The sequence below is a fragment of the Xyrauchen texanus genome, chromosome 6 (genome assembly GCF_025860055.1).
Source record: "Xyrauchen texanus isolate HMW12.3.18 chromosome 6, RBS_HiC_50CHRs, whole genome shotgun sequence".
NCBI classification, from domain to species: Eukaryota; Metazoa; Chordata; class Actinopteri; order Cypriniformes; family Catostomidae; genus Xyrauchen; species Xyrauchen texanus.
The window spans coordinates 25,232,901-25,250,242 of NC_068281.1; the positions used below are offsets into that span (position 1 = coordinate 25,232,901).

Here is a 17,342-nt window from a genome sequence, read left to right on the forward strand (position 1 = left end):
GCACTTCCGGGAAGAACGAGACTGGAGGGGGGCGTAGGCGCAAGCAGCGCCGATCCCAAAACCCAGTCATCAAGCTGCGAGTGCTCGGGGGTGGGGGAAATGTTCCACTAAAGCCCAACACTTGAGGCAGCCCGGGCAAGCGTGGCGGTCAGCTCCGCGTTGGACTTAGACTGGGCTGCCACACCCAAAGGTGGCAGCCTGGTCGAGTCCTCGCTGGAATGCGCCGTATATCCAACAGTAATGCTTGCAGAGAGGTGAATGGACCGCAGTAGTATTCAGCTTGCTGTTAATACAACCGCTCGGCTACGAAGAAAAAGCCTGAATGAACCTGCATTCCAATCTCCTCTTTAAACCCGTATGTCAGGGGGAGTGGCATGCAAATTCAACTCGCTAATTTCTCATTGGCCTTTTCTCAAAGGTCTGAAGGTGAATCGGGCTCCCAAGAGCGACCCCTGGTTTCACTATTCGACACAACGTCGAAGTGAGTGACAGAAGTCAAACTATCAAAAAACAGTTCAAAAAACAATTATCTAACATGATAATTATCACATTTAAATTTATTAAAATTATGTATAATACTAAATATAAACATTAAAAAAAAAATATCTAACAGCTTCATGTATTATACATAATTTTAATAAATTTAAATGTGATAATTATCATGTTAGATAATTGTTTTTTGAAAGTTTATATTTAGAAATGTATTATACATAATTTTAATACATTTAAATGCTCTAAAAGTATTGTTCCCCTTCTGTCATTTATAACTTAAAATTGACCGAGACTAGTAAATGCTGAAAAATACATGTTTATTGTTAGTTCATGATACATAACACATTAACTAACATTTACATACAAAACCATATTGTAAAGGGTCAACAGTAACTCAGTAACACTTTACAGTAAGGTTGCATCTGTTAACATTAGTTAACTACATTAATTAACATGAAAGTCTTAAAAGTCTTAATTATCACATGGCTTAGTACAAAATGTAAAACCATTTTTTCCCCTTTTGTACTAAGCCATGTGATAAAGGTTTTTAAATTATTTAGAGTGCCATGGTATCTAGCTTTTTTTAATATATTTTATAATTTGACAATTCTGCAAAATTCACTTTAAATTAAAGCTCTGAACTCACCGACACCACACTTTCATTGTTAAAGGAATCCATCTTACCATTGTTTGCATAAGTCTGTAAATCACAAGTAATTACAGGGGTTATCCATTGAACTGAAATTTGTCCTCAGCATTTTCATGCAGTAAAGAAGCACACCTTTTCAGATAAAGAAACAGGATACAGTTAAGGGTAGTATCTCTATTTCTGACAACATTAACTTGATGGCTCCTAAAAGGTCGACATGGCATTTCAAATTCTTGAAAACCAGCCATGGTTTCTAAAACGTTTGCTGGTGACCTGTGCGTAAATGTTGTAAAGCTCTGATGATTTCATTCATCAAAGTATTTGAGTATTTGATTGCTCGTGGCTGCGGAAAAACAATCTGCACACTGGTGATATGTGGAACAAAGACTTTGTGTAAACAAAAATGAAAACATACAGAGAGAGAGGAATGGAGAAGAGGGGTAGAGCGAAAAAGTTTTTTTTTTTTTTAACTTTTTTCGTAACCTTCTTGCATTTCCCCAAAACCCTCCCCTGTAGATTTGGCAGTAACACTTGTACCACATGCAGAAATAAGGCTAGCAAGGGGGAAATGAATTATTTATACATGCCTGCCTCACAGAATTAAAGTGAGCACCATGAGACTCCCCAAACGTGAGCAAAAAGGGACTGGGCAGCTCAGATCTAGTACATTGTGAGTGACAAACACAGGTATATGCACACAAAAACACAGAAAATAGATCTGAGACCTAGGAGGCATTTTTGACAGGCAACATGATTCAAGTCAACGAAGACAGTGTGGGGTATTTCCAAAAACACCAGAACCATGAATTTACATATATGATGATGCTCACTTTGTTAGGTTTTCCTACAAAAAGACTTTACAAGCCTTTTGAGAACTATAGGGCAAGATAAATAACTTTATCTGCAGTAAACTACAATATAATGATTGTTAACCTCAAATTGTTACATTAAGAAACTATTTATCTGATTTAACTCTTGAAAATTATTTTGTTGGTTTATCCTAATGTATTAAGGTTGATTCTGTGATGTTAAATAAAATGTTTGACTTAAAATCAAAAAATGTACATGTTACCTCATGAAGCAAATTGTTTAGATAAATGTTTTTTACACTCAACTAAAATAACACAAACTGCATCCTCGGCTCCTCTCGTAAGACTTTGTGCATCTACATTTATTCATCGTTATTTATTTAATTTATTATATTTTTTATTTATTTGAGAGAGACTGTCTGTAAGAGAAATGGGATGTGAAATTTGGAAATGTTTACCATAAACCATCAACTTGCAAAGCAAGGCAAGGTTATTTGTATAGAACATTTTATACACAATGACAATTCTAAGTTCTTAACATAGGCATAGAAGAAAATGAGAAATAAAGACCATAAATAATGAAATTTGAAATAATTTTAAACGTAACATTAAAACATGGAACAAAATGTAAATCGGTTAACGGATATTTACCTTAAAATAAACGTAATTTTTTATATATATATATTAAGACAATACATGTGCACTGTAAAATGTTGTAAAAATAAGTTTTTAGATGTAAAAAGTATGATTTTTCCTGAAAATTAATGGTAAAAATATATATTATGCTTAACAAGTGTACATGTACTTTTCGCTGTAAATGATTGTTAAAAAAACAATAATTGGGCATTCCCAGAATTCCCTGCGTGACCCATTACATTTCATTATATTTTATGGGAATAGTTATGTTTCTTCATTTTTTTTATATCAGTTATGTACATTGGGGTGTTCTAAATATATATTTTATGTAGTTTAGTTTATTGCATAAGTTTTACTTCACATGTGTTACCCTGATGGTGTTAATTTGTGTGAGTTACACTGAGCAATGTCTCAACATGTTTATTGGTCATTGCATCCGGAAGGGCCAGTATGATAAACTTCTTGTTATCATGTGCCCTTCTGTAATTACTGCTTTGATTTACATTATATTATAAAGTGAAAAGCAGATTTCAGGTTAATATATCAAGTTTATAATTTAGTAATATAAATGACGGTTCTGCACTGTAAAATATACCCGTACAGGCATCAAAATTACATTCCGTAAAGCCTGAAACATGGTTACCAAATTTTTACGGTGAATTTCTGGCAGCCACTGCTGCCACTTTTTTCTATAAATTTAACAGGATTTTCTTTTACAGTCTAACTTTTTATGTCACAGCGATTACCTATTTTTATTTATTTCATTTTTTTAAATCAATCTTTCTTCAGAAAAGCCAGCAGATTTGGAAATACTAAAGTGTGCTCTGCATCAAATGTATCTCCAATGCACAACTTTTCTCCTACAACAAAGTTGTGCACACATCCCCATAAATTAGAAAACAGTACAGAGATAAGTAAGAGTTCGGAAAACTAATTAGTTCTCCGGGGAATTTACACACATGCTTGGTGCAGAGAAATCTCAAAAATGGCAAAAGAGCTCTTGCCATGTTTTGCTACATGGAGAATAGTTCAAAACACTATGGCATAAAGTGAATAAATTATTACTTGGTCACCAAGTGCATAATAGGACCCTGCTCTCATGGTCCATTAGAGAACATCACTGCCATTAATCTGTGTGGGCAAAGATGTCCTGAAGATGAGAGTATGTCTGGCACCTTGTGAGGCATTAGGGCACTCTGCCCGCAGCAGAGAGAAAATTCAAGTCCGATATCCACTTTAAGTTCACAGCAAATATGCTCCGCTTCTTGCTGCAGTCTACCACTGTTTTGGTCATCTGGACAATAAAACTAATAGTTAATTTTACCAATGAAACTGGAAACCATGCAGACATTTAAAATCAGACTCATGAAGCAACACAAGCCTTGCATGTTAGTTTGACACCTCCACACTGTCAGTTTGCCATGTCTGAAGAGCAGCCAATCAATCAAATACTATGCAGCTCTTTTTGATATGATGCATAAAATATTCCTGAAGGCGTTAAAAAAATTAGCAATGCCTCCCCCTCTCTCTGCCATCCACTTCATTGATATTCTTCACAGTGTGTTTGCCATTAAAACCAAAAAGAGCATGACATAGTAAAGAGATGCACAAGGGGCCAAGAACTGTCCCTTTCCAATACTTGTAACCTCATTTGGAGCTCTTTAGTTTTCCTCTCACAAACAATGAAGCTTTATAATGTTTACTACTCTTATTAAATTATATTTCTTTTCAATTCTTTCTCGATGGTGTTAATTATGTTGTTAATTTGTAAATGGGTTTTATTTTACTAAGAGTAGGGGTTAAGAATATGCAACATTTCTCAAAAGTTTTTCAAAGTACTATCTTCAGAGGTGATATGTGGTTAGCTGAGGTCTAAAATACAAATGTTAAATGATACATTATCTCGAAATAGTGTAACATCTTAATCTTATGTGAGACCAAGCCTCAGGGAGTGATTATATTTCACACCCTGGAAACTATGCCTAAAGACTGCAAACAGGTTTAGTATTTAGCTTTTATCTCAATATCTTAAATTGCCTTTTAAACACACAGGCCAAAAGGAAGCTCTGTCTAATGTGTTTTGAAATTATGCTACAACCCATCTTAATCTCCAGTTAGAAGACACTGATAAATAAGCAAACATAATAGATATACAGCACACAAGGTCACTTAGGAGAATAATGGGGAGTTAAACATTCAGTACCTAGTGCTTGTGTGTAATATCTGCCTCTGGCAAAAAAGTCATGGGGGATTTGGAAACTGTTGCCAAGAAAGGAGGTTCAATCAATAACCAATCTGTTGAAGTTTTATTCTGTGACAACATTCTTAATTAAGAACCACTGTGGGCATGTCGGTGAGGGAGTGGGAAACACAGACAGCAGTGGGTTTGATATAGGACAACCACTTTCTGCTGCTGAACACAATGGAGTCATAGCTTGGTTTAAGGCGACAAAAAGGAGAACTTCATGCTAAACCCCCAAAAAGCAGATAATCTGTGTCAGGAAACTCTAAATTGAATTTGTAGCATGTTCTTGGTTTAAAACTGCACTGTCACATTGAATTTGTCCCTTAATAAGGTGGCTCTTTACTGCAACTCAGATCTGTTCTGATAGCATTATGGACAACAGGGAACAACTATGCTAAATGCAAATAAGAACATTTATATTTAAAATTCAAATAATAAAACACTGACACACTGAGCAAAATGAGACAACATCTACAAGGGTCCCAATTGATTTGTATAGACTATGATGTTAGCTTCTGCTGCTGTTTTGACTAAATTTACAAAAGGGTACATTTTCCACTTCGGTTTGTTTCATGTTATTGATTTTGCATAGTGTTATGGCAATATTCAACACACTCTCATTACGTTACATCCTTATAGTGATTTTTTGCTACCAAAACGACCCCTTTTGTCAGTATTCATGTCACCCTGATGCTGTATTTAACAGAAGGATTTCAATACTTTACGCAAGGCATAATTTTCAAATGAAATGAATTGAAAATGATATTTTCATTTACTCATTGCTTTATACTTTGTACTTATTAGCTCATAGTTTTGTTTGTCGTAGGACACAAAGGTAGTTTTCAGAATGTCATGAGTTGTGGGTCAAAAATGAGAAAAGCATCATACAAATTATCATAAAAATAATCCATGCTATTTGTGCGCTGTATTCCGAATCTTCCAATGCCACATGATGGCTTTGTGTGAGGAACAGATCCAAATTTAAGACGATCTTCCCATCTGCCGTAACACTCGAATTCCGCTCCTATTAAAAGGGATTGGACGAAAGAACACATCCAGTGTGATTTGTAGGTTTGGCTGAGGAGATCTGGTGAAATATATATACTCTTCATTATCTTCAAAGTGCCACTGAAATGTTATTAATCAGTGAGGCCTGATGAGCTGCAAACACTCAGTCCCTGATACACTGATTCAATCCCTTATCACGAGTCCCTCTCTTCACATAAAAAGAGGTGAAGGACATTATCACAATTTACTGAGTGCACTCAATTAGCTGCGCATGCAAAGGGACAGATACTGCTCTGCTTTAAAATGCTCTTGTCTGATAAAATTGATCAGAAATGAATTACAAATAAGGAAACCTCTCTGTCCACCAGCAGTTGAATCTTCCAGTCTCACTGGAACATCTCAAATACAGTTGGTCCATTCAATGTTTGCTGAACAAGCATGCAGTAGGTCTGAAACAGAATGCTGTAAAACAATGCCTAGCTTTTATTCCACAGTGCTGCAAATGTTCCAACAGCTTGACATTTTTTTGAGTTGTATTCCCGGGAGACAGACACAGCATATCCTGCAAGCACTGAAGACAAGATTTACAGCAATAGCAAAATCCACAACACAATTTCCAATGAAGCTAGCTACAGATTCAAAGAGAATTAATAAAAGTTTCACTGAAAAAGTACAGTCTTCTATACATTGTGAGAATGCTTGCAGATAGTGGAAAATCTTTTACTGTATACAACAGTTTGCCACAGGTTTGATCCCCAGTGTTAAAGCTGCACCTTGTACTATTTTTAAATGTTTAAGAGCATCTATTTTATGTACTGGGAACCTTTACACCATGTCTGTCTTAAAGTAAATTTTTTATTTTGTTTTCCTCACATAACATCCACTGCTGTTCCACAGGCTGAAATGTTTAAGCCTTAGGAAACCATGAAACTACATTAATATACAACAGATACTGATATGTAATTAGTGTCTAGTAGACCTTTAAAACTTATGATTAACCAATTAAACACTTTTACCTTGCAAAAAGTAACTACCAGTCAAATGCAGAAATATTTGCTTAAGGATGATAAAGAGAACGAGGAGGGGTAAAACTAAAAACAGCACATACTCTGACGTGTTGGAACCAAATGATAAAACCAAAGGGGATGACTCTTTAACTGGTTCCCATACCATATGATGATGAGTCACTTGTAAAGCACCTGGAGAGCATCATCTGAGCTTCCACTTGCAGAAACATCACAAGGATTCTTTCAAACAGAGAAGGAATACATTTTAACTAACATTAAATTCCTGTTTTCAAAAACTTTCCAGTTTCCTGGCAGGATTTTGCTGTGTTTTGAAAATGTAAGTCATCTGAATGAAGATTTCAGAACTGTGGCCTCAGGAGGGGACTGTCTCTATGGAGACTGCTCGGTGAAAACATCTTGAAAATACTTTTTTTTTTCTCTTCCACAAAGACAAGTTTAAGATAGATAGGAATGACAAATCAGAACATGAGTACCCAACCTCTTGCTGTGCAAACAGCTACTTGAGCATCAACCTGTTTTGTCTGACAAAAGGACATTTGATAGCACTCTGATACTCAGAAATAGAGTAGGGAAACATGTTCTGCTATCTGAGTGAAGAGTGTAAAGACAAATGAGCATGAAGAGTTGAAGAGATAAAATGCATTTTCATTTAAATACATTTAATTTCACCAGAAAATGCTAAACAAGACAGCAAATGTATACATAGAAGAGTATCATATAAATCACAGCCTGAAACGTATTGCTGTGCTTTAAGATTTTTCCAGAGTAAAGAGAGCTCAGAGGCCCAAGACAAGTATTTCAAAGCCATTACATCAACACAGCTGTGAATCATCAAAATCATTAGACATGAACGGTTGTGCAACTCCATCTCAAAAATCAGATGAGTGGTTATGTTTAATTAAATTCAATCACAGATAACAATAAGCTGTTATAATGACTTGCAAACTGGACTGGCCGATGCATTGTGTTGTCAGGCAATTTGCTTCAAGATATTCAAAGCCCTTTTCTGCCTGGGCAATTCTTGGTTTCCCTCTAGACCTTTTCACATATTCATTGTTTCCACAATGTTATCAATTTAGAGATGAACCAGCATGCAAATAACATTTAGATGCTTTGCTGTGGCAGAACATCAATGGCAAGCACTCCTGCAGGCCCCAAAAGGCAGCAGCAGCAGAGTGTCTCAGAAAAAGCAGTGTGAGCTGTCAAGGGAATAATGACAGCAGCCATCTATGAATCACTGTGAGCACTGGATTCCTCAGCTCCACTTGTGTTTTTTTTCCCCTTTGCGAAGGCCGAGACAATATTTAGCACTGAGCTGTCCTCAGCCAACCGCAGCACAACTTCAGAGAGAGGCTATGAGCTGGGTCTTCTGTTAAGAACATCAAAGCTTTCAAGAAGAGAGGGCCTTTTAAAGGATAAACCACAGGATTAGATTAGTCCATCCTCTTGGGTTACAGAGCTGGGCATCTCCTTTTTTTCATGTGGACCCCCATGAGGCCAACAATATTGGCATTGAGGGGATGTCCATCTTCTTTTCAGAGTGCGCTTCAATAGAAAACCCCTGACAGGGAGCTTAGGAGGAGAAAATATGATTCATGGCAAGCTTTAATTTTTTTGTGACTATAATACTGCAAGAGGACTAGAAGGGAGGTCAGGACTGGCTGAAATGTAAAGCTGACCCCTGAGCATTTCTTTTTTTATTGTTTCTCATACAATCCCTTAGCGGGGTACAAATGCTGCTCTTTTTTGATAGAAAAATAACAGAAATACATGTTTTTTGTGAGCATTTACTTGTGAACACAACAGGTTATCATCACTTAAATAAAAGCTTTTGTAGAAGTATATATACATATATAAGACTAACTAATAAAACATTTCAAAACGAGACATACAAATTTATTAACGTGATCTCATGAGAATTTGTTTTGCATAGACACCAAAACGTACAATATTGACAGCATCTAAACATCATCATTTGACATCTTAACACCTATTGAAAGCTTACAAATGTTTAAATGTACTGTTTGAATTGATTCATATTTCATAGTTAATCAGTTAATTATATTTAATTTATAATCAGTAAGATTAGTTAAATGCTATCACATTTATTTAATGCAGTTGACATTATAATAAAACATTTTAATGGTTTAATTCAGTTCTGTGTGATTTCTGCTGCCCTATACAACGTTTTAAATGATTATATTACTTTAACCAAGACTAAACTTTAAAAAGTTAAAACTTTTAATAAAATCATTTGTTAGGCATTTTATTTTTGTTTGTCATGGGACACAGTGTTTCCAGAATATGCCAAAAAACATAATAAACCACAAAAAGCACCATAAAACAATAATAAAATTAATCCATACATTTGTTAACTACAATCCAAATCTTCAGATTGTTTTCTGTGAAGAAGAGACCCAAATTCAAGCCTTTTATTCAACAATCTCTGTCTCCATCCATCATAGCACCCACCGTAAACATCAACTTGCATGCGTGCTTCCATCCATCCATCCATCCATCTTCAACCGCTTATCCGAAGTCGGGTCGCGGGGGCAGCTGCTCCAGCAGGGGGCCCCAAACTTCCCTATCCCGAGCCACATTAACCAGCTCTGACTGGGGGACCCTGAGGCGTTCCCAGGCCAGTGTGGAGATGTAATCTCTCCACCTAGTCCTGGGTCTTCCCCGAGGCCTCCTCCCAGCTGGACGTGCCTGAAACACCTCCCTAGGGAGGTGGCCAGGGGGCATCCTTACCAGATGCCCAAACCACCTCAACTGACTCCTTTCAACGCAAAGGAGCAGCGGCTCTACTCCGAGCTCCTCCCGGATGACTGAGCTCCTCACCCTATCTCTAAGGGAGAAGCCCGCCACCCTTCTGAGGAAGCCCATTTTGGCCGCTTGTACTCGAGACCTAGTTCTTTCGGTCATGACCCAACCTTCATGACCATAGGTGAGGGTAGGAACAAAAACTGACCGGTAGATCGAGAGCTTTGCCTTTCGGCTCAGCTCTCTTTTCGTGACAACGGTGCGATAGAGCGAGTGCAATACCGCCCCCGCTGCCCCGATTTTCCGGCCAACCTCCTGCTCCATTGTCCCCTCACTCGTGAACAAGACCCCGAGGTACTTGAACTCCTTCACTTGGGGCAAAACCTCATTCCCTACCTGGAGTACACTTGCGTGCTTTGTTTTCAAAATTAAAAAACTGCAGCAGTCGTGAGGAATCGAGTACCCCCTGAAAATCGGGTCTCCCTCTTACATCACAGCAATTACATTGGCTGAGGGACCTATTAATTGGTACTATATTCACTGCCTGAGTAGAAATCTTTTAAAATCTTTCATGATGTATGTTGAAATAACTTTGTAAATGTGTAATTTAATGACTTTTAAACCATAAGTTGCACATAATAGTATATAACTGAATTTATAGATTGTGAAATTAAAGATGTTGTTATTCTTGTTTTTCAGTTAGCCTAGACTACAATAACATGCTATCACGATAACATGATTGGTTTTTGCTCAGGCATTACAAACGGTTACCCCCAAAGGGACTCGATTTAGCAGGCAGACTCAATTTATCAAACAGCATTTTTGCACCATTGAAGGGCACGTCGAGAAGGGGACGCCACTAGAAGAGTCTTTCCAAACAAAAGTAAGAAAGTTAATTTTTTCACAAAGGGCTATGTCACAAGACATTTAGTTAAGTCAAGTCGTCATTTTTATTTGTATAGCGCTTTTCACAACACACATCGTTTCAAAGCAGCTTTACAGGAAATCATGCATTAACAAAAAAGAAAGAAACGATATATGAAAATGAAATTAAAATATCAATAATCTCTTACAGTGATCATAGTAGTAGATCAAGTTTAATTAAATATGATTGTAACATGTGTATGGAAATGTAATTATTAAATAATAATTGTATTTAGAACCCCAATGTGCAAGCTGAAGGCGACCCCTTGTGCATATAAATAACCTTGGGGGAAACAAGGCTCACTGTGGGAGCCAGGTCCCCTCTAAAAAACTAAACAACATGAATATAATGCCAATATTAGTTATTTGTGTGCAGTGCAAGTCATGTTTTACATTTGTAAATTAAATAAGAGTCCAGTGTTTTATAAATAAAAATACAATATTTTTTGTTATGAACTTTAAGATTAATGACTAATGTCTTTGAAGTCCATCCTGGATTAACATCTGAAGTTCAATTAGGTGCATTGTCCTTTGTTAGTTGGCTGATGAAGGCTTTTGTTGGCAATTAAATAATAGTCTATGTATTCCATTTCAAGAGTGTAGTCCATCAATAGACATAGGTGATGCAGGCAGAGATAAATGATGAGGTGCACTGCAGTTCAAGGTTTCCAAACGTTTCCTAAGTCCAAGGTTTAGGAAGTATCGTATGAAGTATTCGATGTCTTACAGATGGAGTTGGCATCAGTTCATCCTCTGAAGTAAAAAACTGTGATGTCTGGCTAGCACCGGCTCTAGTTTGCCATTATCTCTCAGCAAAATGTAGCAGTGGAGTCCGACACCAAGCAGGAATGGAGCTGGATCTGGCAATCTCAGGTAACCTCGGGATATGTATCCAGATGTTGAGACCTGGAAACATATAGAATAATATTAACGTAGATGCCATTCAATTATATGCAGAGTTATAGATCATGATGGATGTTTCTGTTTCAGGCAGACCTAACTAAAACAGCCTAATTGTGGGTTGGAGGATAAATTAGGTGTATGTCTTGCTAAATAGATGAGTCTTTAGTCTAGACTTAAACTGAGGGAGTGTGTCTGCATCTCGAACAGTGTTAGGGAGACTATTCCATAGTTTAGGAGCCAAATATATGAATGATCTTCCTCTTGTGGATTTTGATATTCTTGGAATTATTAACAGGCCAGAATTTTGTCATCGTAATGAACATGATGGAATATAGCATGTCAGAAGGTCAATTATGAACTGTGGAGCTAGATCATTCAAACCTTTGTATGTAGTTAACAGAATTTTTTAATTAATACGAAATTTAACAATGTAACGTTGATAAAATTGTTTTTTTTTTCTTTGTTCTAGTCAGCACTCAGGCTGCTGCATTTGTACCAATTGAAGTTTATTTATTGAACATGCTGGACATCCTCCCAGTAATGCATTACAATAATCTACTCTTGAGGTCATGAACGCATTAATTCATTTTTCAGCATCAGCAACAGAAAGCATGTGTAGTTATTAAGCAATATTTCTCAGGTGGAAGAATGCTAATCTATGACTGCATTGATACACTGCTAATTTGGAGAATTTCGAATTTTTGTTGGGCTTAGAAGAAATATAAAGTTAGGTATCATCGGCATAACAGTGGAAGCTTATTCAAAGATTCCTGATAATATCTCCCAGGGGGAGCATGTATAAGGAGAAAAGCAGAGGTCCTGATCCCTGTGGCACTCCATACTTAATTTTTGTTTGATTTGACAATTCCTCGTTTACACATACAAAGTGGTAGCTGGCATTTGATTTTTTGATACGTTTTGTTAGCTCTACATAACCTATTACAGCGAAGGATTGAAGTTGCTTGTGAGCAAAATTGTGAGACACTGTTTTCTGAGGTGCTGTGACAGTTGATTGCATAGATCCAATTTGAGTTCTGATTATTGAAATTTTATCTGTAAAGAAATTCATGACTATTTTCATTACTATTGTGCTGCGATTAAATATCTGGTTCAGTCGATGCTTTATTCCTCACCAATTTAGCCACAGTACTGAATAACACCTAGGATTGTTGTGGTTATTTTCTATGAGTTTGCTAAAATATGCTGACCTGGCAGCTTTTAGGGCCTGTCTACAGGATATCTACATACACTATCGTTCCATTCACGTGAAATACCTCTAATTTTGTATTCTTCCACTTGTGCTCCCTATTCTGAGCTGCTCTTTTGAGAGCATGAGTGTGATCATTGTACCACAGTGTGAGGCTTTTTTCTTTAATTTTCTTTAATCAAAGGGGCAACACTATCAAGAGTGCTAGAGAAGGCTGTAATTATATTTATACTTTTTGGCTTACTGAGTATGAGAGACAATTCTGGAAGAGTATTAGTGAAGCTATCTTTAGTGGTTGAAAGAATAGTTCTACCTGAACGATTGCGTGGTGTAGATTGAGTGACATTAGCTGATCACAACAAACAAGAGACGAGGTAATGATCTGAGATGTCATCGCTCTGCGGTAGAATTTCTATAGTATCATCATCAACTTCATATGACAGAATTAAATCTAGCGTATGACTATGGCAATGAGTTGGTTCTGTCACATTTTGTCTGACTCCAAGAGTTGAGAATATCAATAAATGATAATCCCAATGTGTTATTTTAGTTATCTATGTGAATATTGAAATCACCAACAATTAAAGCTCTATCTGCAGTAACTACTAGAACAGATTTTTTAGAAAATTTTGAAAATGTGCAAATTCACCAAGGAAACCAGAGTAAGGCCCGGGTGATCTATAAACTGTAGCAAGGGCAATTTTTATTGTTTTATTTATATCTGATGGTGTCATATTAAGCACTATTAGTTCAAAAGACTTAAACTTATATCCTGTCCAATGAGTAACACCAAAAATGTCACTATAAATTGTAGCAACTCCTCCTCCTCGACCCTTCTGACAAGGCTCATGTTTTTAACAATAACCTGGGGGAGTAGATTCATTTAAACTAATGTGTTCATCCGGTTTAAACATCCAAACTATGATCTGTAATAATTTAATTTACAATTAGTGCTTTGGAAGAAAGAGATCTAATGTTTTGTAGCCCTAACTTTATATGATGTTTATTTTAATTTTTTTTTTTTCAAGGTTGATATATGATGTTTATTTTCATTTTTTTTTTTCAAGGTTGACATTAATCAAATGTTTTCTATATGACATCTATGTGATACAGTCTTTATGTGTTGTATTCTATGTGACAGCTAGCTGATGTTCGGATTAACCAGTTTGTCTGCTTCCTGACCTGGGCCCCAGTTAGTCAAATACTATCATTATTAAGACTATGAGCAAAATGACTAGAGAGGAGAGCGGCACCTTCCCTGAAGGGATGGCATCTGTCTCTCTTTAGCAGGTCAGGTCTACCCCAAGAAATCATCCAATTGTCTATAAATCCTAAGCTATTCTCCGGACACCACTCAGACATCCAGCCATTCAGTGACACTAATCTACTATAAACCTAGTCACGACGATGAGTATGGAGGGGGCCCGAGCATATTACAGTGTCTGACATCGTTTTTGCAAGCTCACACACCTCTTTAAAATTATCTCTAGTGATCTCCGACTGGCAAAGCCAGACATCATTAGGGCCAACATGAATACCAATTTTAGAAAATCAATGTTTAACATTAGCCAAACTTTGAAAATTTTGTCTGAAGACAGATACTCTGGCACCCGAAATGCATTTAACAGTAGTGGCTGGAGTCTCTATTTCCATGTTCCTTATAATAGAATCACCAATTATTAGGGCTCTTTCAACATGATTCTCACTGAGTGCATCACTGAGTGGTGAGAATCAACAGGAACGGGAGAGTGGTGTCACTTTGTTTGAGTGAGTATGCCGCCAAGACGTGTGTGTGTTGCTTGATGTGTTCTCACTGACCTCCACTAGCGTTCGGATGCGTGTCTCTAGATCAGTAAACCTCTCTGTCCGCCTGACTAATTCCTTACATTTATCACATGTGAATCCATCACTGTTGACGGAAGAAGCTATAGTAAACATGTGACATACAATACAGGAAGAAATAACATGAAGTTGCCATGACTTACCTCAATTGTTTGTTGTTGTTGTTATGGTTGTTCTTGAGCAGCAAGGATTTGAGATCGATGTGGTTCCTGATTAGCAGATTTTTGAGATTGATGCAATAATCCGTGTAAAACAAAGTCAAGACACGAGATGTAGACAAGCGTAAAAAAGAAAAACAAGGGAAAAGGGTGCGCACGGTATAATACACACAGATGAAACGGTGGAAAAGGAGAAAAACCCGAAGCATGTGTTAAACTGGCAAAGGATAAAACGATGAACATATAAGATTAAGAATAAGCAGGCTAGCAAGCTACAAACACTCATGCAACGTGCCGTCAGCAACAGAAACAGGAAATGTATTGCTTCTGTGCATACTTGTTATATGTTTTTATTGATGGCTACATTCAAATTGTAATGTCATGCTCCCTTCAGGGTGGCCACATCAAGAGCTCTGTCCTTCATAGTGAGTAGGGCATAGGGATGATCACTTTCGATTGCAATTCGCCCATGACACCACCTCAAGAAGCAATACGACCACCGGTTTTACAGCAGTGATATCGAATGCCATTGGCTCTCAAGTGTCTCATGACCATTTGTGGCACGCCATATTCTGTAATGTATATGTTTGAATGAGATATGACAGCACTATTACGGTGTGCATCAGGAAAAAGATTTAGAGCGATTAATAATTATTCCACTCTCTACCTCACACAAAGCTATTGGAGCACATCGGATGCAGTGCATCGCCCTTTGGACTACTTTTGTGCTGAATTTTGACATTTTTCTGAATAAAGTATTGTGATAAAATGTATCTGCCTGTTATGTGATTTATATGCTTAATAAATTATTATGGTTAGGTTTACGAATAGGTGTGGGATAAGCGTCTGTAATATATATATAAAGTAACAAAAATTCTTGCTACTGTACATGTTATATATATATTTTTTTTATTGTTGAAAAATGGTTATGTTTAGAGGTTGGGTAGGGTTAAGGGATCTAAAATATACATAAACAGTAAAAATGTACCAATATATATATATAATCAATTCGTGTATTCAAATATATTTGAGGATTCATCAATATTTTAGGTTTCTAAAATGTTATGTTTTAGATGCTTTCAAACATCCATATTGTACGCTTTAGTGTCTATCCAAACATACAAACATGTATATTTAAATGTTATAAATATTAGCATACAAATGAGATCAGGCTGAATTTATAGCTACAGTAAAATTAAATCACGTTTCATAAATGGATTTGGGACTTGCACACTGCACATTTATCTCATTTATCATATAAACACAGTAAAGTCTTAAGATACAAAGGAAACTTGCAGAGCATCTCACTAAATAAGGATTAATGCAGGTTGAACACATCTTGGTGGCTTATTTAATGCAAAAATTTCTAATCCAGCAATATGTTCTATTGAGGTGGAAAAGTGTGCACCAAGCTTGCAAAGAAATCTTCCTCCGAGTCTCTTTAATATTTTAAACCTCAACAGACTACTGATGTACTGCAAGACAGCCACTCTTAACTTTGTTAATTCAGCCGTGAGAGCACCTTTGCTGTGTTTATTTATCTAGCCAAGCTCTACCTGAGGAGCTGCATGTCAAAAGCCATTAGGCTGACATCCCCTGAGCAAACCCACCATGCCACCATACCCTTGAAAAAAGGAGAAATAGGCAATGTCAGGGAACTTCACTGAGAACTTTGTTGAGGATTTGAAATGTGTGTGGTTGCTGTTCATCATGATTCTGGTGTGTGAAAACACATAATGATGGTATCATAGTAGAAAAAATACACACACAAAAATCTTCAATGGATTTATGAATTATTGATTAATGGAAGGTTACTGGCTGGCTGGATGATTGGATGGACCGCTTATGCATGGTTTAATAGAGCAGTATTATTTTTCAGCCATTCATGAACCGATACATTGGCCGATATTTGGCCACTTTGAGATTGTCAGTATCTGCGATAACTCTATGTGGTTGGCCGTTTAATTGATTTATGATAATGCACATCGTGTTAGTTCCAAAATCTATCGAATGCCTTGTCAAAGAATAAAAAAATTAATCTGTTTTCAAACGTTTTAGTGCATTTTGAGTAAATATTTGCCCTAAGTAAATACAGCGTTAAATAAGTTTCTATTAAATCAGCAATGTTGTAGCATATACATATGATTTGCAATTATTAAACTGTATTTTAAAGTTATATAAGCTATCTATCTATCTATCGATCTATCTATCTAAATCACACACTGGTCAACAAAGTCAAGCAAGGTTGAAAAAAATTAAAATCATAATTATTTGGAAAACGCTCGAATGCCAAACTATGCCATCATCAGCTGTAACGCACAAATCCAGGAAAATATGATCACAAGTTGCTTAATTCTCAACCCTCATTCATTTAAACCTATAGGCTATGTCACACATCTCTGGTGGACGACGCAAATCCCGCAATCCACACAAATGTTTTGTAATTTAGACCTTGTGCTTTATCAAATTAATGCACTAGACAAACACAAGAAAAGCCCGTCTCTATCATCTGATACTAACTGCGGTGGAAGGTGGCCGCGGGATGCTCACTTGTGAACAAACACTTACCTGGAGTTTGAACTGTTCCAGTAGACCTCATGTCTGTCTGAGATGATCCTGTCGTCCGACCATACGGAGGCCCAAAACACAACCGCAAAAACCACCACCGTCAACTCCAT

General features: G+C 36.8%; 1 protein-coding gene across 1 annotated transcript in view; it reads right to left on the bottom strand.

The window, feature by feature from the left end:
• LOC127645446 (ephrin-A2-like) overlaps positions 1-17,342 on the bottom strand; it is a 98,198-nt gene extending 80,856 nt beyond the window's left edge. The window contains exon 1 of the mRNA XM_052129067.1: positions 17,233-17,342. Coding sequence (XP_051985027.1) covers positions 17,233-17,342 — 110 coding nt within the window. The remainder of the gene's footprint in view (positions 1-17,232) is intronic.